The sequence below is a fragment of the Pezoporus flaviventris genome, unplaced genomic scaffold (genome assembly GCF_033815535.1).
Source record: "Pezoporus flaviventris isolate CSIRO_AGI_PZ_B2104156 unplaced genomic scaffold, CSIRO_AGI_Pfla_v1 ptg000083l, whole genome shotgun sequence".
Taxonomy (NCBI): domain Eukaryota; kingdom Metazoa; phylum Chordata; class Aves; order Psittaciformes; family Psittacidae; genus Pezoporus; species Pezoporus flaviventris.
Genome location: NW_026892631.1, coordinates 6117588 through 6139312, shown reverse-complemented (window position 1 = coordinate 6139312; position 21725 = coordinate 6117588). Strand labels below are relative to the sequence as shown.

Here is a 21725-nt window from a genome sequence, read left to right as displayed (position 1 = left end):
ACCCTTTGAGAGGAAGGAAATCCTGCAGTAGTGGATGGGCAACAAGTGGATCATATGCAAATGTGTAGGACTGAGGTGTCAAAGTTCTGGAGTGTGAGCGCCTCAGTGCAGAGCAGTGTGAGGTCAAAGAGACCTGTGGGCTCCCTGTTATCTGATGGGAGCCCAGAGGACACCGGTATTCCTCTGGTGGCTCTGTGGAAGTGGGTAAGCATTGTCCACTGGCCTGCTTCAAGTGACTGCTAGCACGGGCAAGTTTCCCTGTGCAGTTTCCAAGAGATCTGTCCAATGAAGTAGCTAGCTTCAGGTGCTTTAGCTTTGCAGTGCTGATTCTGTTATGCTTTGCGTCTTTGCTTTGCAGGCCTGACTGACTGCAGGAGGATGAGGAACGGAGAGCAGAAGCAGCGGAGACCCGGAGCAGACAGTGAGGACAGTGATGGAAAGAAGAAGGAGCCGATGTCAATGCCAAAAGCCTATAAAGTAAGGACACATGGCACCAAGCCAAGTCATGTGTCAGAGATCTTCATTTTATTTCCTGTAGGCAGAGCTCTTAAATTTTCTTACTCTGTGGTGCGGGCCCAGGGAAGCAGCTGAGCCAAGGAAGAGCTCAAGTGGACATTGAGCTTCAGGCTGTCTTTGCAGCGTGCCGAGTGTAGACTTCATGTCCTCAGTGAGTATAAATACAAGAGGTCTTTAAATCATTGCTGTGCTCTGTAGTGGCTCCTGCTGTGTTTTATGAGTGAGAAAACACCATCAACCTGTTGGAGCAACTAAATGTGTCTAATGGGGTCAATCATATTCTTGTCCAGTTAGCAAAATACACGTATCTGTGCACCATCTGTGTCACTGTGGTGACTGCTGCCGACACACCAGTATCTTGGAGGTTTTTCAAATCAGCTTTGTCAAGGTTAGATGGGAAAAGATGTTTGCTGGAGCAGGCAGTCCTGCAGACACAAGTCTAGATTGTCTCAGCTTTTGAGTTGTATGGCCATGTCCTTCTGCCCACTTGTTTCTAGTACGATTTCTAGACTTGCGTGAATTCTGCACAGCTTCAGCTTCTGCCGTGGGTGTGCCCAGGGGTGAGCAATGGGAACTGGTGATTCTGGCCATGGGGAATGGAGTCCAGACCTCATCCCCTCGACTGCCTTTGCAGGAGGCGCAGAAGCTGCAGTTGCTTTGGTTTTGCTGTGGTGGGCAGGAGAATGCAGACAAGTAACAGCTTGTGTACACAGGATAACCAGTAAAAGGCTAGAGTAGTTGATTTCAGCCTTGCAGATCCAGAGCCAAATATATCCCTGACATTAACTCTGTTGGCTTCACTGGAGTTTGAACAGGTCCTGATTTGGCTTTTTAGCTGTGCCAAGAAGAAAGGTGTACTGAGGAAGGGTGTGCCTCTGCCTTGGCTCGCTTCATCCCCCTTCCTAGCCATGGCATGGGGAGCCTGAAGTAGTTTCAGCAGGTGAAAACACATTAGACGGACCAGCAGGTTAGGGAGATCTGCTGAACTTAATAAATGACAGTGAGCTTGAGATGATGAATTTTGTGGGAGCTGGATAGAACTGAGCATCCAGAGAGCACATAAGCATCTGGGCCAAAAGGCTGGGGGGGAGCTGTAGGAAGGGCAGACTCAGAAAAAATCATGGGATTGAGAAAAGCACACGTTGGCAACGTGCAAAATGGCTGTGGGCACGTGGCTGGAGTTCAGTGCCGACTGGTAGGTTGCTTTAGGGACACTGAGAGGATCTAAATCCATTCCCATACAATACAAAAGGCTGATGGAGGCAGCGGCGCTCAGAACATCCTTATGCCAAGCAGGTGGATGCCAGGTGGGAATGCAGCCACTGTCAAAGCGGTGAGTGAGGGGAGATAGCTGGCAGCGGTGTGGAACAGTCTTTCCTTCACCACTTCCCTTCCTGTTGCCCATTGTAGGCCACCCTGCTCCATCGGTTTGACTTTTCCTGACAAGTCCTAGATAAGAGCATGGCTTAGCCACTTGTTGTGGCATCAGTGGGGAAGGCTGGATGCTGAGCACCGTGTTCTCCTATCTCCAGGCTTCCCAGCGATCCTGGTATTGCTGTGGTGGGAATGAGAAGATGTCACTGGGAATGCCTTTGATTCCCCCTATCCCAAAGTCAGCAAGACCATTGGATGAGGCTCCTCACAGCACTGCAGTGTCTCTCCCAAGCTCTCAGCACCTGTTTTTTCAGAAGACTCTGGAGATAAGGTAAGCCAAGGTGCTTGCTTCTCCAGTACGCCATTCACGTCACACTTGTTGTCTCTTGAGGTTGTTTTCCAGTCAGCTCTCCAACATATTTATGCAAACTTGTGTATGTTCACCATTTCACTTATCTATGATGATCCAGCAGAAAGTCCATACCAACAACATACGCTCTGAGAGCAGGGGGGGAGGAGGAGGCAGGGCTTAAGAGGATCTTAAAATCAGGTCCTCTGCTGGGCTCTAATACTGATTCATTCTGTAATCTTTGTGATGACATTTGGGAACTGTATTCCATGGTTCTGAATACAGCATCTGGGTTTGTGTGTCATCTTTGCCAATTTCTGTACCTGTAGGAATATTGTACCTGTAGGGCAAATATTGATTATTGTATAGCTGTCTGCAGAGTCAGATGCTGCTTCTGCAAATGTCTGTTGTAACTTCCGCTGTGTCTGGGCCTTCACTGTGAAATGAGAGCCCAGGTAAGTCTTGGCTTAGAAGTGTATAATCCTGTAGAGGTTTAATATTTAAATAGGTTTTAAGATCAAAGTGGACAAGGTGCTAGAGAACAGTTATAGGGCTGTAACTGGTGGAAAGATACTTGCTTGGATATGCCGCAGGAAATCTACCTGTCAACTTTATCCTTGTTATAACAATAAATAAGGAGTCATAGAAATATAGTTTCCATTTAAAAGCTTCAGCACAGCTTTTGAAGTGCAGTCTGAGTACACTTGCCTAGGAGTTGAGTCAGAAACCCCCTTTTCCTTCTTGAAAGAGCAGGGAGGTGTAATAGTATTCCCAGGAGACAGCAGTGGTATTACCATGTGTAACAAGATGCTTTCATCAGTTTAAGGCATGACCAGGCAAAGTTAGGCATCTGCAGCTGTATAGAGGTAGTTGCCCTTAATACAGACTTATGACTAGCTTAACATCTCTTGCTTGCTCAGAAAGGATGCATGAACCAGGAAGAGGCACTGAGCTCCAAAAGGAGAGAGAGCAGAACTGGACAGTTAGGGCCCAAAGTGAAGAGTGACTCCTGTGTTTCAGCTGGAGCTCGATGAGCTCTGTGTGACTCCGGCAACAGAAAGTTTAATGACAGTCAGCTCTGTATGCTGTTGGTTTTACAGGCTGCATTTCCCCCTTCATCATGATGCCAACACTAAGAAAGTTTGCCTCCTTTAATGCTACCTCCCGCCTTTCTGTCTCCTCATGTATTCTATTATTCTCCATTTTCTTAAGGCCAAGATCAGGCAGCAGAGGTGAAGAGAAGACCCTTAAACCTCTAGGTAGGTACTGAGCACGACTGTCCTAAAATGACCATAGGAATCCTGACCCATGTGGGTGGCACTGTGGAAGTTCATTTGAAAACCATCCTGTAACTCTTTCCTATTCCTTGATGTGCTCAGACAGCTTCCCCAGAGCCCAGTCACTGGGAAATGTGCTCTGGTGATCCGGTAAAAATGGCTTCAGCATGGAGTTATGAATGGCTGGAGCTGGAGGGATACCTTGGGGCTCTGGGAAAGCACAGCAGGAGAAGGAAACATTCCTCTACTTCGTGCTCATACCTTTCATTTCCCTGCACACTAATGGCACAAAGATTAGAGAAAAATGAGGCATTTTGCATGAAATGAGAAATGTTCCCACTCCTTCCTCCTACACTTTAAGGAGAAGAAGCTTCCCTTGCAGCAGTTTCTGAACCAAACCCTTAGAGATCTGAAGTACATTCAGGTTTTGCGTGGGGAGACATAGTGAAACCTTGTGTGACAGGAAGTCCTTGTGACTATTCGGTTTACAGAGGAAGACACTTAAAAAGGGTCCATCCTATACAGGATCAGAACTATCTGTTCTCTGGCAGCACAAACCTAAATTGAATGCTGAGGTTTACTTTGTGCAAGTCATTTACCTCAAACCACACGTGCTAGGTTTTTTGATTACAAATCTCTTCCCCTACTCTGTCTGCGTATGTCAATATTGCAAACTGCACCTGCGGTAGGCCATGCCAACTGGCCTCTCCATGCTCCCTGCCTTGCATTGTCATTAGCAGTAAGAGTTCTGCAAGACAAAATGCAGTGTATGGTGCAGCTGGTGTCAGCCAGTACTTTTAAGCTGAAATCCTCAGTGACACCGTTGCTGTCCCTTTGCCATCTGTGGGTTTGTTATGATAGGAGAGATGAGAATTTAGCAAATAATTTTGCTGATGTGGGAAAGGGGATAATACCCCCTGGTCCCTTAGTTCAGTGTTAGTTCTGCCAGATAATAGGCATGCCCCATAATAAAGGCATGACTCCTTTATTGTTGATATGCAGCTAGAATATCTGACTGCAACTAGGGACACCTCACTTGGAGTATTGTGTGCAGTTCTTGTGTCTTCAACATATAAAGGACATAGAACTGTTAGAACAAGTGCAGAGGAGGGCCACAAGGATGATTAGGGGACTGGAGCACCTCCCGTATGAAGACAGGCTGAGAAAGTTGGGGCTGTTCATCCTGGAGAAGAGAAGGCTGCATGGAGACCTCATAGCAGCCTTCCAGTATCTGAAGGGGGCCTATAAGGATGCTGGGGAGAGACATGTAAGGAATGATTCTCTTAACAGCTGCGTTAGCATTTCAGAATGAGTTTCACTGTGCTCATTCCCATTATGAACATCACACTTTAGTCAGGCTGCCCAAAAAGTGGCCAAAGGTGCTACAATTTAGAATGGAACTGCTTGGGGAAAATTAATTCTGTAGCTTCAATAACACAATTCTGGTTTTGGTAACATTCCAGCAATCTGAAAATTTTCAATACGGGCCCTCTAAAATATTCCTGCAAAGAGGAGGAAATATTGATTCCTACCTTACAAAGGCATACAGCTATTAAAACCCAGGAGCTCTTTAATAACTGGGAAAAGGAGGAAGATTACTGAAATCAAAATGGATAGGAACAGATAAAAATCTTTTTGGGAAGGGCAGTCTCCATCTCTCTGCTCTTCTCTGTCAAACACAGCTGCTCACCAGAAGCCAAGGGCTGAAGCCTTTATCACACAGTGGTTTTGAGTCTAGTGGACAACAGAGTACTGCTGTTTCTGCAGGCAGTGCAATATGACAGTACCTCCCATCTTTTTTGAAGAGTTTACATGCACCACCTTGGTTTTCTCATACACAATCTGTATGTGTGTCTTACCAGGCCTCCCTCGTGAACCCATCTTGCCTGTTCTCCAGCATCATGTTGGTGGTGGCAAGACATCTGAGAGAGGTTTTCATGAGCCAGTAGCTCCATTACGTCTCCTACCTATCCAGGCCAAGGAGATGGATCATGAGCAAAAAACCAATGCCATTTATGCTGCCAGTGCAGTATGGCAGTACCCCCCATCTCTTTGCAGAGGTTATTTGTACCTCGCTGTTCTCATGCATAATCTGTATGTGTGTCATATTAGGGCTCCACGGTTGTGAGCCCATCTTGTCTGTTTTCCAGCATCATGTTGGTGGTGGTATGAAGCCTGACAGAGAATTATGTGAACCTGTGGCCCCGTTACATCTCCCTCCTATCCAGACCAAGGAGATGGTTCATTTTATGAGCCCTCGCCTTCAGAGTGGTGACAACTCAAAGGACAGCAATGGAAGGGTATGGGCTAAGGGCAGGAATGAGCAGGCTTTCTTTTCAGTGACTGTTCAGTGCGTAGGACAAACTGTCACTGAAAATCATAATCTTTCCCTCTTGGGGTGTAGTTTTTCTTTGGACTACATTTGACAGCTGCAGAGCAATTGCTTGAGTGGTTTCCCTGGTACAGAAGTCACCTTTCAGGAGATAGTGCTCAGGTTGTGCAAGAAGCCTTCTTCATGTGGGAAGGCCAGTTTAGAGCTGATCTGCACAGCAGAGCAAGTTACACATCAGTGAACATGTGCAAAGTGCATGCTTGGCAGCACAGAAGCAAAGACTACAATGTGAGTGAAAGCAAGTCTGCAAAGTAAAATGGGAGAGCCTGCTTTGCCTTTGTTCCCTTTCTTGCTGCCCTCATTCTCAATTTTCAATTCATTATGACCAATGTCTGCCCCACTTGTTTTCACATGACTTCCTTTTTGGGACTTATTCTTGGAGAGCATCTGAGTCCTTCAGAAGCAAGAAATAAGAAGCAGCTGCAATCACTGGCCGTGTGCACGTTAAGAAACAGCAAATTACCTCTCATGGCTGTTTCTTGCAGCCATGTTTTTATTCCTCCATCCCGGCCTGTAGGAACTAAGCTCCTGTGCACTTGTCTTTGTACACCTGGAAGCACTTCTGTGACTCTGTTGGTTCAAGCAGGGCTTGAGCAAGTGAAAGGTTATGGCAATGAAGTGTTACACATCTCTGGGTGTAATTGCATGTCAAAGTGAGGGAAGGAGGAATTATTCTGAAGCTCTTGGGATGTCTATGTGGCTGCATTAAAGACTATGACACTCTACAACTGTGTTCGTGATGAGGTGTTCTGTATGGTTTGTGTATCTCTCTTATGCTCTGTGATGTATTTCCCTTGCAACTAGATCGATGTTACCTTGTCCACGTCAGTTCAGAAGATCGATTGGCAGCAAATGAGAGTGAAGGAGCTTCTGTATAGAGAGAGGAAGAAAGAAAGAGAAAAGTCGTTGCAGGTCCTGGAACAGGATATTGACCCTGGGGATGCAGCTGAAGAAAGTAAGTGCTTACTACAGCTGTGGGCCTTGTGGTTCACTTGCTTGTTATTTGCATAGTGTTGCACATGCCTGCAAAATGCACTGGAATGCTGTTGGCTTGCATCTGAGTAGATAGGAAATAGGATTTCTTTCCGGTTTCCAAATGAAAAGTGAGGCATGAAGTGCCTTGCCCATGGCCCACACTGAGTCACTGAATAGCACCTTCCCCCCTTTGCGTGTGAAGTCTTTCGGACTAGATAATTCTGTCTTGCAAACTACACTGTGGCTTCAGACTATCTAACTGAAAGTAGCCTCAAGGAAAGGGGAATGGATGAGTCCAAAAGAATGCTTTTCAACCAAGGTGCAACCTGGAAGAAACAAAATTCAACTACATCTGAATAAAACTGAAAGATCTGTCTCATGTTGTAGGACATTATCCTGCTTATACCACTCCCTGGTGAGGAGCTTGCATTGCAGAACCATGCTGCAGCCCTTGGCCAGGGCTTATGATTTTTTCTGGAAAGTTCATCTGAGTAAAGTAGTGCTGGAGCTTTAAGCCCAAGCTTTTGCCCATGCTGACAGTCTCAACTGTAACACTGGTGCCAGGAGACGGCAGTTACTCAAGGGCTGAGCTCTGGTGCAGTCTGGCATGCTGTGCTTATCACGCCCAGAAGTGTGCTCCCCCAATCAAATAGCTGCTTACTTACTGCCTCAGCCCTCTGCCTGTGCTGCTGTCTGGCTCTCCAGCCAGCTTCTCTCCTATTGATTGCAGCAAGGGTTGTGTCTGCATGGGAATTAGTGACTTGGTACAATCATGCTGTTGAATGTCAAAGTGCTTAACAGCTGCAAGCCTCTCATCCCAGGGCACACAGTGAAAATTGGGAACAAGCAGTGCCTCTTCTGTCACTCCACCCAAATAAGGTGTCTGTGCATAGCAGATGACATACAGGAGAAGGGCTGCCTGGTGTTCGCAGGCTGCTCACTACCTGCACTAAATGTACGCCAGATGATGAGTCCATAGTGATTCTCATCTCTCCTTTGCGTGGACCCTACCTCGTGTTATGATCCTGAGGAGAGGGAGTTAAGAAAAAAGAATCTTGGAATGATCCTCTGAAAGTTCTGGTGATGCTACTCTGATTTTCAGATCTGATCACAAGTAGCCTGACGTGGCTGTCCGTTCACATTGAACATTGGATACTCTGTATTCCCTACAGAATATTCTACATGCTTGTAGAATGACATCATTGATGTTCATGACAGTGCCATCAGTGAAATCCAAATCAAGCCCCATCTGAATAGTTTTGATTTTGCAGTTTCCCCATACTTTGTAGAACAGGCACGGTAGCATAAAAATCCTATGGAGTCCATAGCAGTTCATCTAGATTCTGTGCAACACTTACACTCACCATTTTTAGACAGCTGTTTTCATCTACGCTCTAGAAAATGAGCTTTTGAGTGCAAGGCATGAAATTGTTGACCTGTGGTGCTTTTGATGTCCAGTGGGTTCCATTACAAATGCTTTTGTCATCTGAATTTTCTTCTGTGTTGTATATTTATCATCAAGAGAGTGTGTTTGCTAACAGTTTGCCTTCCAGGAGAATCTGCTCCAAGATTTTGCCAGGCACAGAGGTGAGACTGACTGGTCTGTAGTTCCCTGGGTCGTCCATTTTCCCCTTCTTCAAAATGGGGGTTATATTCCCCTTTTTCCAGTCGTCGGGAACTTCACCTGACTGCCATGATTTTTCAAATATGATGGACAGTGACTTAGCAACTTCATTCGCTAGCTCCTTCAGGACCCATGGCTGGATTTCATCAGCTCCCATGGACTTGTGCACATTCAGGTTCTTATGATGGTCTTGAAGCAGATCCTCTCCTACAGTGGGCCTAAGGTCTTGATCCTCACAGTCCCTGCATCTGCCTTCCAAAACTTGGGCGATGTGGTCGGAGCATTTGCCAGTGAAGACCGAGGCAAAGAATTCATTGAGAACCTCAGCCTTCTCCAAATCCCGGGTAGCCAATTCTGAGAGCTTCTGGGGAGGGTCCACGTCCCTAGTCTGTCTTTTATTCGCAAAGTACCTATAGAATCCCTTCCTGTTATCTTTCACATCCCTGGCCAATTTTAATTCTAACTGGGCCTTAACTTTTCTAACCTGATCCCGAGCTTCCCAGACAGCATCCCTGTATTCTTCCTAGGCTGCCTGTCCATTCTTCCACCTTTTTTTCATCAAAAGGTTGCTAACTTCTTTTTTCATCAAGAGAATTGCTAACAATTTGCATCTATATTTACATATTCATATTCTCAGTTCACGTTTGGAAGGCTTTTTTGTCACAACCATATAGACCAAATACTGCATTTTTCCACAAGAGAAAGCTTAGGCATTGCACAGTTTGCAAACAAGTACATTTGATGATGGATAAATGTCATCTCAGCATCTTTGAAACACAGCCAGCAGGTACCTCTGAAATAGTCAATCTTCATAATGCTTAGAAAATAGCAATATCCATAAACTGCTGCTTTTCCACTAGTATGCTAAAATGTATGTGCAGTCAGCTGTCTGCTGTCTAGGGCATTTGAAGTAAATGGAAACACGGGCACTGTGGGGTTTAGAAGGTCAGGTATCACTGTTCCCTAGTAGTTGCGCCCTGGGGACTTGCCCAAGTGCAGCAAGACTCGGTGGTTGGGGCTTGGTGCTCACTGAGGGCAGATGGAGGTGTTTCCTCAGAAGGTCACTGGGTGTCTCTGTCCTCAGTGCTCCGGGAAACAGGGAGGTGCTACATGGAGGTGTGTGGACATCTTGGGAGCTTACTTCTGAGATAGCAAGCCCTGCTGGGCACTACTGCCTCCCAGTGACCATGAGCTCTGTGGCACTCTGAATCTGCAGGCTGGCTGTGGCACCTGTATGGACAGGGGAGCTGGCTCTGTGTGTGCCAGGTTTACACAAGGAGCGGGTGCCCAGCTGTGGGTGCCTGGAGGATGGCTGGGTACTGGGTCAAGCAACGAGCCAGAGAGCAGGGAAGTCTCTGGGCCAATGCCAGTCTGCAGCCCAGTGATTTTCTTGGCTGAGAGCTGGGGTTGGAGACTTCTTGGAGGTGGAGTGCCTTGGCCCGGGGTATGCAGCACTGGTGTCAGACCCTCTCTCTCTCTCTCTCTTACAGGAATCCCAGTGCCAGCCACTGCTCCGGACTCTGTAGAGTGTGGAGAGTTGTCAGAGCATGGAGATGACCAGGAAGCCAGACTCTTCCCTGATGCACAGCAGGTGCTGCTCGACACACTCACATGGCTCAGCAGTGATAACTGGTAAGAAAGCCCCATGTGCAGGCTTCCTTCTTATCAGTGTAAAGGAAAGCATCCTTTTCTTTGCCTTGGTCCACAGCAGTGCTACAGCCACAGCCCATCTATGCTGTTTCCTAGTGTTGCCTTCTGCTCCATGTAGGTTCAAGCATAATGTTCAGGGAAGACAGGAAGTTGTGGAGCAAGATGATTTGCTAGCGGAAGTCAGAAGCAGAATGGAAGTGGTCATGAGTTCATAGATGACATAGATTACATAGATGACAGCATTCTGTCACAAGTTCCATGATTTAATTAAGTGCTGTTTGAGAAGCACCTCCCTTTGTTTGACCTGATATGCTGGTAATTGCAGAGGGTGCAGCTTAGGTCTTTAGTGATGAGAAAAATCAATCTTTTTGGTGAAATTGCCTTTCAGGAAGGAAAAGACTCCTCAGTGTCAGACGCCTGGCTATCTGCCACTCAAAAGTCCATTTTAGGAGACTTCATGGTGTTTCCTCGACAGTCACCAGAGAGGTAAGAACATTGTATCTAACTGTATCCCACATGCGTCATCCACGGGGGGTAGAGTACATATGAGCTTGTCCATTTGTGTGTGTGCTCAGTATCTGCCTTCACTCCGAGTTTTAGGCCTCATTTTTCTAACAGCTGTGTGACCTCTCTGTAAGACTTGTCTGTCCATACAGCTGTGTTCACTGGTAGGTAGAACATCTGTCTTTCTCCTCTTTGAGCTTGGTGTCCTTCTAAGGCAATACACGAAAGGAGAAACTGAGACATTAATCAAGTGATTTGCCAGGTCCCAAGTCTCTGCCCAAACTGTAATTAAACACTGCAGCTTTTGCTTCCCAGCTTCCTCCCACTTCATCCTTCTCCTCAGCTTCCTGGAGGATTGTCTGTAGGTGTTTTGTTTCCAGTGTTTCCTGATGATGTCTTCTCCTCTTTACCTTCTGTGTGCTTTTTGATAATTTGCCCTTTCCATTGAGCTGTTGCGCCTGTGCACCATTGGAAGTTTGCAGTGCAGGGTATTCAGTGTTTGTAAACCTCTTTGTTGTGGTTTAAGGCCAGGCAGTAACTCAGAACCATGCAGCCCCTCACTCTCTTCGCTTTCTTCTTCTCCCCATCCACTCCCGGAGGGTTGGGGAGAAGATTCGAAAGAATGTAACTCCCACAGGTTGAGATAAGAACAGTCCAGTAACTAAGGTATAATGCAATACTACTACTACTGCCACCTCTAATAATAATGATAAGGGAAATAAGAAGGGGAGAGATTATGAAACTGAAAGGGGAAAAGAAAACAGTAAACAGCAGTAATGAACAATACAAGTGCTCTCCACCCACAGACAGATAGCCAGCCAGACCCCAGCAGGGATCTGGCTTTCTGGGTGACTCCCCCCAGTCTATGTACTGGGTATGATGTGCTGTGGTATGGAGTACTCCTTTGGGTAGTTTGGGTCAGGTGTCCTGTCTCTGCTTCCTCCTGGCTTCTTGTGCCCCTCCTCACTGGCTGAGCATGATAGACTGAAAATTGCTTGATAGAGTAAGCATAACTTAGCAACAACAAAAAGCATTGGTGTGTTATCAGCGTTGTTCTCAGACAAAAGCTGAACACACAGCACTGTACCAGCTACTAAGGAGAAAAATAACAATTGGAGCTGAACCCAGGACTCTTCTGCAAATTTAGTTGCCTGTGATAGTCACAACTCTTTCTTCCCAGTCATTGTAGAATGTCACTGTCTGTGGCTGAACTACCTCCAGATTTCCTCTTTGAGATAACTGTGGTTTCCAGCTGTAGCAAAACCAAATCAAAACGTCACCAAACCTGTACTTAGATCAGTACGTTAATTCCTAAGAACATCTGGCATTCAGCTTAAAATATCAAGTGATTTTCTTAGCACTTTTCCTTTGTTTATTCACAAGAAAGCACAGACAGTAATAGTCTGTATTCCATTCTCTCCTACCTGTGTTAGGTGTTACGGACAGAAGATGCTGAGTATGCTGATGAGTCATCAAAAATTTGAGAAGCGTTTGGAACAGTCTGTTCCCTCATATGACTTGAGAGATGTTATGGCAAAAATAAGTCAGAAAGTAAGTGTTTGGCAGAAAAGAGAAAAGTCTTCTTTATGCAGGTACTGAGATTGTTCTTGTGAGATTAAACCTGCCTAATCTTTCTTTATCTCCTTCTTCTGCTGCTGAATCATTTCACTTCTGGGAATGAACTGTTGATCCGCAGCCTGTTTATGTGCAGGCAGTGAAGGAACTGGTGCTGTTAGAAATAGAGAGGGTGCATTTTGGATGCAAGATGCAAACAGGGAAGGGAGGTAGGAGAAAATGGTTTTACCTTCTAGCATAAACACTCTTCTCCTAGTAAAGCAAGGAAGTGAGAATAGTAGTATTTGCAACTGAAGAAGGCAGGAGTAGTGCCAAGAACATTGCCAAACATACAAAAGATGCACAAGGCAATCATAATTAGTACATGTATTGTCTGTATTCTGGGAATACTGCCCTGCTGTCACGTACTGTGGAGTTGGAAGAAGCTTTGTGAATTCAGCATCCAGAGGAAAGTCATTCCCTTCTGTTTGCTTTCATTCCTCTCCATTTACGTTTTAAGAATGTGCCCTTGTGCAGGAACCGAGAGAGTTGAGTGTGAACCAGAACAACTCCCAGCACAGCAGGCCAACTTCCAGAGAGTCCAGACTTAGTGTTCCTTTATATTCATGTGTAGGGCATAGAAAAACTTAAACGCAAAGCTGCACCTGCCAAGGAATCCAAGGTGTCTATGAAGAGCGGCCAGAAGATTCCCCAGAACAACTTGCCTTCTGATGGAGGGTACTGAGCACATCTGTTATATCTGACAAAGCACATCACAAGCTTTACATGCCTCTGCCTTGGTAAGATCTTTTGGGTGGAGACCAGTGGTGCAGGAGACTGTTTCCTTGTCCCACAAATCTGGTGTGATAAAAAATGTCTACTACTGCATTAGGCTGAAGAAACTTTTCTGGAGGGTTTTCCACAAAAATGGAGAGAGAAGAAGAGACGCTCATGTGGGACAAGTAATTTCAATCAGGGCATTCTTATCTGAGTGGAATCTTTTCTAAATGAGTAGTTTGATGAGAGGTCCCAGGCTAGAGCCAAACTGCCATTCCCCAGAATAGCACTTTCCATGGATGTGTTTTGGTCTGGCTGAATCATGGCTTTCTGATCCTTTGACTGTAGCAGCGGGACAATTCCTGATCAATTCTGGCCAACAGATGTCTCAGCATGGGCTCTTTCTGCAGCTTTTCATGTCATTCAGACCCTTTCCACGTTGAAAGATGGACAGCATGTTTGTTTTCCTGTTTTTTTCACTGTGCTGCAATCAGCATTCAAGACAGGAATTTGGTGCTTGCTGTCTCCTCATGCCAGCAGGATCCTCTGGATCCTTTCTGATATGCCTCAGTCTCTGCATAGGATTCATCTTTTCAGATGGATCTGAGCTATTTATCCCAATTCCCACACCAGCTGTAGGAATCAACTTCTCCAGGGTAATAATTTCCGTATAATATGACACCTCCAATAAGATGAGGAATTCAAACTTGGAAGTAGTGCCTATTTTTCCCCACAAAGGGATGCTAGATGAATACGTCGAAGACATCTGAAGATAATGAGAAGAATCCCATCCTCTGTACCTCAGTTTCCCTGAATAAGCACTTGCAGATTATTTCCTGTAATGATAGCCGTGAGAGCCAATTTGCTTTTCAGATTCAGATCAGGATGTAGCCGAAATCACATCATTAGGAAGTGTCCTTGAGATGTTTTCCTCGCAATTAACTGCAGATATTAACACGAAAAGGTCTTATCTTGTTTCTGTTTCGCAGTTTGAGGTCTGGCTCTGGTGTGCCCAACTTACCGTGTGAGAGAGTGCATCACCTGTCAGTTCAGGCTGTGGAAGAAAGAAACTGAAAGAAAGAAAGAAACTGAAAGAGTTCATGAAGCTTTACAGGCTCCTGACAGCTGAGGACTTTCACTCATGACTGGAGGGAGTGCAGCTCCTCTGAGATCACTGCAAAACCCCTGGTTCATCACCGATGTCAGTGTCCAGGTATGTGGGGCACCTTGATTGCTCCTTTCCTGTTAGCTCCCTTCCCCAGCCTGTGCCATTAAAGTTAACTCACTGCGTGCTGGTTGTTTGGGACAGAATAATTTAATTCAACTCCAGGCTTCAGGGCAAATCATTTCCATCCAGATGTAGTTCTCTGGCAGGTGCCTCTTGGGGCTGTTCATGGGATGATGAGAGAATTTACTGTTGCTTCGTCTGTGTCCTCCTGTCATTCGGGTTGAAATAAAGAAAATGCAGCCCCTGAAAGCTTGGCACTTACTCTGTAGAAGGAAAATTGTTTGGGCTGGGGAAAGAAAGACAGGGCTAGGTTGCTCCTGTCAACTTTATCTTGTCTTGTGCAGACACAACTCTGCCCTCTTTGTTTCCACCCTCATCCCTTTCCTCTTCTCACCCTTTTTTGGGGTTCCTCTATTTGGAAAGAGGAGGAAGACAGGGACAGATCTTCTCTTCCTTCTCCTGCCAGGAGACTGTTTCCTTGCCCCACAAGTCTGGTGTGATAAAAAATGCCCACTTCTGCATTAGGCTGAAGAAACTTCTCTGGAGGGTTTTCCACACAAATGGAGAGAGAGGAAGAGACACTCACTTGGAACAAGTAATTTCAATTGTGTGCCATGGACTTCAGAAAGGCTGTCTTGTTTCATGGCCACAACGAACCCATCCACTCTGCAACCATCTCTTTGCCTTTTGGATTTATGTCCACTTTTGTCCGCCACAGTATCTTGTCACACTGAGTTCCATGATTTAATTAAGTTCTGTTTGAGAAGCGCCTCCCTTTGTTTGACCTGACCACGCTAATCAAGTCAGAGAAGAGACATGCAGTGACTGGAGAATGAACTGAAATCCATCTGCGGGTCCTGAGGAGCTGGCAGATGGAGTTACCAAGCCATTAACCATCGTATTTGAAAAATCATGGCAGTCATGTCGAGTTCCTGATGACTGGAAAAAGGCAAATATAAACCCCATTTTCAAGAAGGGGAAAGTGGAAGACCGTGCAGAGGGTTGCCATCAACGGCTCTGTGTCCAGCTGGAGACTAGTAACAAGCGGTGTCCCTCAGGAGTCGCTGTTGGGATCGATCCTTTTCAACATCTTTGTATGTGCCGTGCATAGTGGGATAGAGTGCGCCCTCAGCAAGGCTGCCAATAACACCAACCTATGCGGTTCAGTTGACATGCTGGAGGGAAGAAGGGTCATCCTGGGGAACCTTGACACGCTTGAGAGGTAGGCCAAATGAAACCTGATGAAGTTCAGCAAAGGAAAGTACAAGATCCTACACCTGCATCAGGGCAATCCCAGGCACAGCTACAGGTTGGGCAGAGAAGTGATTCAGAGCAGCCCTGCAGAGAAAGGACTTGGGGGTGTCGGTCAATGAGAAACTGAACATGAACCAGCTTCAGTGTGTGCTCACAGCCCAGAAACCAACCGTGTCTCGGGCTGCATCAAAAGGAGCGTAACCAGCAGGTCGAAGGAGGTGATCCTGCCCTTCTCCTCTGCTCTCATGAGACCTCACTTGGAGTACTGTGTGCAGTTCCAGTGTCTTCAACATAAGAATGTCACAGAGCTGTTGGAGCAAGTCAAGAGGAGGCCACGAGGGCGATCAGAGGGATGGAGCACCTCTCGTATGAAGACAGGCTGTGAAAATTTGGGCTCTTCAGCCTGGAGAAGAGAAGGCTGCATGGAGACCTCATAGCAGCCTTCCAGTATCTGAATGGGGGCTATAGGGATGCTGGGGATGGACTATTCATTAGAGACTGTAGCGATAGGACATAAGGTAATGGGTTAAAACTGAAACAGGGAAAGTTCAGGTAAGGAAGAGGTTCTTCACTGTGAGGATGTTGAGGCGCTGGAACAGGTTGCCCAAAGAAGTGGTGAATGCACCATCTTTGGCAGTGTTCAAGGCCATGCAGAAACGAGCTGTGCCAGAGATTGTTTCCTTGTCCCACAAATCATGTGTGATAAAAAATATCCACTTCTGCATTAGGCTGAACAGAACTTCTCTAGAGGGTTTTCCACAAAAATGGAGAGAGGAAGAGACAGTCACTTGGGACAAGTCATTTCAATCAGGACATGCTTATCTGAGTGGAGTCTTTTGGTCCTTGATAGAAATTTGGTCCTTGCTGTCTCTTTGTGCTAGTTTTTCACATGGTGGTGGCCTTATTTCCAGGTTATAGAAGTAAATAAGCCCGCCTCTAAGAATCCCGCCTAGACGCTTGATGTTGTGCTATTGCATCATCGGTTGCTTGTGATTGACCCAGGAGATGACAGTCTTGTTCAGAATGAGTGGGTAAAGCTCTTCCCAAATCTTCGTAAGCGAAGACAGGCCTTCCTCATAGGAGAAGGAAAACTCCTATTTTCAAACCCGGGCAGATGGAGCTCGTCTAGCCTTGTAAGGTCTTCCATAAAAGAGAAGGACACTCTTCCAAAACCTATGACCTGTGGACTTTGCTGTCTCTGTCCTAGCTAGCTAAGCTGTGGGAGTTAAACCTCAGGTGGAAAGGGTGGGGCCAGTTCTGCGCAAGCTGCGCCTCACCTAAAAAATCCACTGCGCAGGCTGTATGGACAAGGCTCTCACTTGTCTGTATGGACAGGCGTGGGTCGAAACGGTACGTGACAAGGTGCATGGGAAGCTGCAGATCCAACCTTGCATGCGGGCGGACCAGCGCATGGGTAGCTCGAGATTGCTTCAGGAATTGACAGTCCTGGTCGGACACTTCCTGATTGCCTAAGCACCCTCTTTTCCAGTCAGATTTGCCTATCCCACATGCCCTTGGTCATCGTGCCTGTAGTAAGCGTGGTTAAAGCCCTTCCCAAATCTTCACTCGAGAAGCCAAGCCATCAATCAATCAATAGAAGTAAATACATTTGAATGTGTTGAGAAGCAATACCACAGTTGTCCAGAGGGTGTCACAACAGCTCCATAAAAATTCCTTCCGTTAGCCGGGAAGAGCAACCTGTGAGCTGTGCCGTTGTGGATGGCATAATCCCATTGCTGCTAAATGCGCCGTGCCGTAAAACGCTATGGCTCCCATTCTTGCCTCTTTTATAGTCCTACTTGCAAAGGGACTTAGTACTAGACCAGGGCTTGGTGCAAGAGATTCTTCTTGCCTCTCACTAAATATTTTAGTTTTTCATCCGATTCTCAGAAGTTTGGTAGGGGAATAAGAGCTGTTAGTGTGGAATGTGCACTTCTGTCTGTTAAAGTTTCTGCTGTGCGAGAACTTGGAGTGCGGATGTTTTTCTATTGGCCTTCCTACATGCTATGGGAAGTGATTTTATTGGTTTAACCCCCCCCCAGAAGACAGAACCCCCAATCTCCAATGCTTTTTTAGGTTTACCCTTTAAATTAGTCTTGTTAATGACATCTCTGTCCCAAAATATCTGTCTCAGTGACCTCAAGAAGCAGCTAACAAAAGCAAAACATGCTGTTGGAGACAGGAGACAGAGGAGAAAGATGTGGAAGGGGAGAAAAGAAGGAAAGATTTAGAATGCACAAATAGCTCTTAGAAAATTCTGATGAGTGGGAATGTCGGCACACAGATGTATGAAAACTGCACATGAAAATTACAGAGAAGGCATATAGCTTGATAGCCAAGTTGTAGTTTATGCTGTCTTGTTATCAGACGAGGGCTTGGTACTGTATTAGCATTTTTTGCGTGCCAGGGAGCTGCTTGGTAATAAGGTGCTCCCTAAACCAGTCTCTTTTTGGACATTTTCTCCCAATCCACCTGATACTGACCCCTTGCACAATCAAGACCATGAAGAGAATCCTGCTTAGAAGAGAGCCTGGGCCTCTGCCCTGGGAAAATTATGTCCAAGCACCTTCAGCTCAGTTTCTGTTTTGGCAGCGAGATAAAGAATTGCTCAGCAAGAAGGTATGAGAGATAAATAAGGTTTGTGTGAGTGAATCTCATGTTATCTAGGAGGGGAATTGAAGTCACGGTCAAACCTGGAGCCTATCCAAGCTCTTCTAATCATGGAGATGGGGTTAACTAGGTTATTCCAAATACCCTGGCTCAGTAATGAGCACTCAAAGTTATTTAGGAATAACTTAAGGAATTAATGGCGCATTTTGTCCTTGAGAAAAAAGCATTTCCTTTAAGCTCCAAGGGGCCTTGGAGAGTAGGGCACTGTCTCTAGGTTCTTCCCTTATTGGTTACTGCACACCAAAGATTAGGACCCCCTTAATGTCTGCATCTGTGAATGGGAGGACTCTGCTTCCATCAGCACTGGAGAGTAGTTGTCTGTTGGTTATTTTGGTGACTCCCCAAAGTCCCTGAAATAAAACAGTCGACAGTGTTTTGGTACCTGGGGGCATGCTTCAGAAGGAGCGGGCTAGTGCATTTGTCCCGCCCTCTCACACATGGTAAACTCATTCTTTATATTCAGCTGTTGGCCCAGTGGAGGGCCATGGCAGCAGTTGCTGTGGGAAACTGCATGAACAGAATCTTTTTCATATCCACATCAAGGAAAGTATTAAAAATTTTCCCAGTCTGAACCAGGAGAGACCACTTGAGACACTTCCTGAAGAGGTGGTGTACAGGTGAGTCAGGTAGAAACAATATCACACAGACTGCCTGGTACAGGAACTGATGGCTCTGTTAGCTGACTGAAGTTGGAAGTTCCTATAATCAGATCAAACAAGGGTTTTTTGCCCTCAGCTAAGCCTGAGTTTCTGGGAAGGGGGTTGACAGTGAAGCTTTTGCTGGAGTTGTGCTGTGATTTCTGTAATGTGAAAGATCTCGTGGTGTGACCTCGGGGAATGTAGGAACACAGGGATTTGTGTCCACTGTTTCAGCTTCCAGCACTTGTAGGTTGGAAGAAGCTTGGGTCCTCCCAGAGAGCCACAGGCTTGGAAGCTTTACTATGTGTTTGGGCTCCTCAAAGCAAGGTGCACAGCTGAAATAGAGTTTGTAGATACAATTAAAGATTTGGAAAAGAGGTGCATTTAGTGAAGGAAACTAATAGGATGAAGGGAAGGCTGTCCTAGAAAAACATGAACTCTGGTGGATGGTGCAGACTAAGTGACTATACCTTAAAGCAAAAGGAGTTTCCAAGCGACAGTTCCTTTGCTTTGCCAATCTTTGCTTCTTCTAGATTACTTTTTTTCTAATGTGGATTAATGCCACGCTGATCACTGCTAGAAACTGCACACAGAAGAACTGCAGCCGTCTGCTCGGCTGCACATCCCTGGATCTTCCAAAGGCACCTAGTGGAGTGATCATAAGCCAGCCTGCTGCATGATGTGCTGAACCTGGAAAAATGCGGACTATTAGCATTTTATATCTATGCGACTAAGGCCAGAGTGGAACAGCACTAGGTGGAATCTGTGTCCTTCTTGGTGCTTCCAAAATTTTTCCAAGTGGGAAACCACACATGCTGGTGGGCTGATGGATTAACATCTTCCTTCTGGGTTCCGGGTAAGGCCACCCTTATCTCCACATCATGAGTTAGAACCATGGTTGTCACTGCTCCGCGTGGGTGATCTCCTTTTAGTCTGATTGTGTTTCAGGAGATGTGTATCTGATTCAAGGTTGCTCTTATCTCAGAAGTGATCTCTGAATATTTTGCTTTTCTGGGAGCTTGAAGTTTGAATGTTGATTTCAATTCAACTTGGAAATACTACAATTTCAGAAGAAAAAATGAATTTTGAGCAGACTTGATGCACAAAAAAGGGAGAGAGTGAAGAGAATGATAAGGAAAAAACTGAAGAGAAATTTTGAAGGTTTTTGAGTGTTTTTATTGGGGAGAGGATGAAGCATTTTAGTATTCTAAGAACTGCTGACTTTTCATTTGGAATTGTTTGTTTTTAAACTGACTGCAATATTTTCATTTAATCTTCTTTAGGTACTCAGAAAACAATCCCCAGTTGCATCAGTTTGTTTTGTTTTGTTTTTGCTTTTAAATTCAAGTGCATTGAATTCATCCATCTTAAATACAGACTTCTTTGCCTCAGTCTTCACTGGCAAAGGCTTTGACCACACCACCCAAGTCTTGGAAGGCAGATGCAGGGACTGTGAGAATGAAGACCCTAGGCCCACTGTAGGAGAGGATCTGGTTCAAGACCATCTTAAAAACCTCAATGTACACGAGCCCATGGGAGCTGATGAAATCCATCCGCAGGTCCTGAAGGAGCTGGTGAATGAAGTTGCGAAGCCGCTGTCCATCATATTTGAAAACTCATGGCAGTCAGGTGAAGTTCCCCATGACTGGAAAAAGGGGAATATAACCCCCATTTTGAAGAAGGGGAAAATCGATGACCCGGGGAATTACAGACCAGTAAGTCTCACCTCTGTGCCTGGCAAAATCTTGGAGCAGATTCTGCTGGAAGGCATGCTAAGGCACATGAAAATCAACAAGGTGCTTGGTGACAGCCAGCATGGCTTCACTAAGGGGAAATCCTGCCTGACCAGTTTGGTGGCCTTCAATGATGGGGCTGCGGAACTGATGGACAGGGGTAGAGCAGTTGATGTCATCTACCTGGACCTGTGCAAAACATTCGACACTGTCCCACATGACATCCTTGTCTCTAAATTGGAGAGACATCAATTTGATGGATGGACCACTCGGTGGATAAAGAACTGGCTGGATGTCTGCATGCAAAGAGTTGTGGTCAATGGCTCATTCCCGGCTGGAGACCAGTAATGAGTGGTGTCCCTCAGGGATGGGTGTTGGGACCAGTCTTGTTCAACATCTTTGTCAGTGACATGGACAGTGGGATTGAGTGCACCCTCAGCAAGTTTGCTGATGACACCAAGCTGTGTGATTCGGTTGATAATGCTGGAGGGAAGGAATGCCATCCAGAGGGACCTTGACATGCTTGTGAGGTGGGCTTATGCCAACCTCATGAAGTTTAACTATGACAAATCCAAGGTCCTGCACCCAGGCACAGCTACAGGCTGGGCAAAGAAGAGATTGAGAGTAGCCCTGCAGAGAAGGACTTGGGGGTGTTGGTCGATGAGAAAATGAACATGAGCCGGCTTCAGTGTGCGCTCACAGCCCACAAAGCCAACCGTATCCTGGGCTGCATCAAAAGGAGCGTGACCAGCAGGTCGAGGGAGGTGATCCTGCCCCTCTACTCTGCTCTCGTTAGACCTCACTTGGAGTATTGTGTGCAGTTCTGGTGTCCTCAACATAAAAAGGACATGGAATTGTTGGACCAAGGGCAGAGGAGGGCCACAAGGATTATCATAGGACTGGAGCACCTCCCATATGAAGACAGGCTGAGAAAGTTGGGGCTGTTCAGCCTGGAGAAGAGAAGGCTGCATGGAGACCTCATAGCAGCCTTCCAGTGTCTGAATGGGGGCTATAGGGATGCTGGAGATGGACTATTCATTAGGGACTGTAGTGGCAGGAGAAGGGGTAACGGGTTAAAACTTAAACAGGGGAAGTTTAGATTGGATATAAGGAAGAAATACTTTACTGTAAGGGTGGTGAGGCACTGGAATGGTTTGCCCAGAGAGGTTGTGAATGCTCCATCCCTGGCAGTGTTCAAGGCCAGGTTGGA

General features: G+C 46.1%; 2 protein-coding genes and 1 long non-coding RNA gene across 8 annotated transcripts in view; all 3 read left to right on the top strand.

Annotated features, from left to right (window-relative positions):
- Positions 1-371: 371 nt before the first annotated feature.
- On the top strand, positions 372-3499 carry LOC133280564 (uncharacterized). Its single transcript, XR_009747228.1, has 3 exons — positions 372-477; positions 2049-2221; positions 3452-3499. It is a non-coding gene; the product is annotated as an uncharacterized LOC133280564 (long non-coding RNA).
- Positions 3500-5385: 1886 nt separating this feature from the next.
- TOGARAM2 (TOG array regulator of axonemal microtubules 2) overlaps positions 5386-21725 on the top strand; it is a 38111-nt gene continuing 21771 nt past the window's right edge. Inside the window, exons 1-3 of one of the 3 annotated variants that reach the window (XM_061475383.1) lie at positions 5386-5816; positions 6713-6863; positions 9998-10098. In XM_061475383.1, coding sequence (XP_061331367.1) covers positions 5508-5816; positions 6713-6863; positions 9998-10098 — 561 coding nt within the window. In that variant the 5' untranslated portion in view covers positions 5386-5507. Of the gene's footprint in view, positions 5817-6712; positions 6864-9997; positions 10140-21725 lie in introns of all 3 variants that reach the window. The other 2 variants (XM_061475382.1, XM_061475381.1) reach the window with 2 other exon arrangements.
- Positions 10415-21725, top strand: part of CLIP4 (CAP-Gly domain containing linker protein family member 4) — a 97975-nt gene continuing 86664 nt past the window's right edge. For 2 of the 4 annotated variants that reach the window (XM_061475378.1, XM_061475377.1), the window contains exons 1-2: positions 10415-10485; positions 15028-15280. The gene's annotated coding sequence lies outside the window, so the exon portion shown is untranslated. The remainder of the gene's footprint in view (positions 10486-15027; positions 15281-21725) is intronic. The other 2 variants (XM_061475374.1, XM_061475376.1) reach the window with 1 other exon arrangement.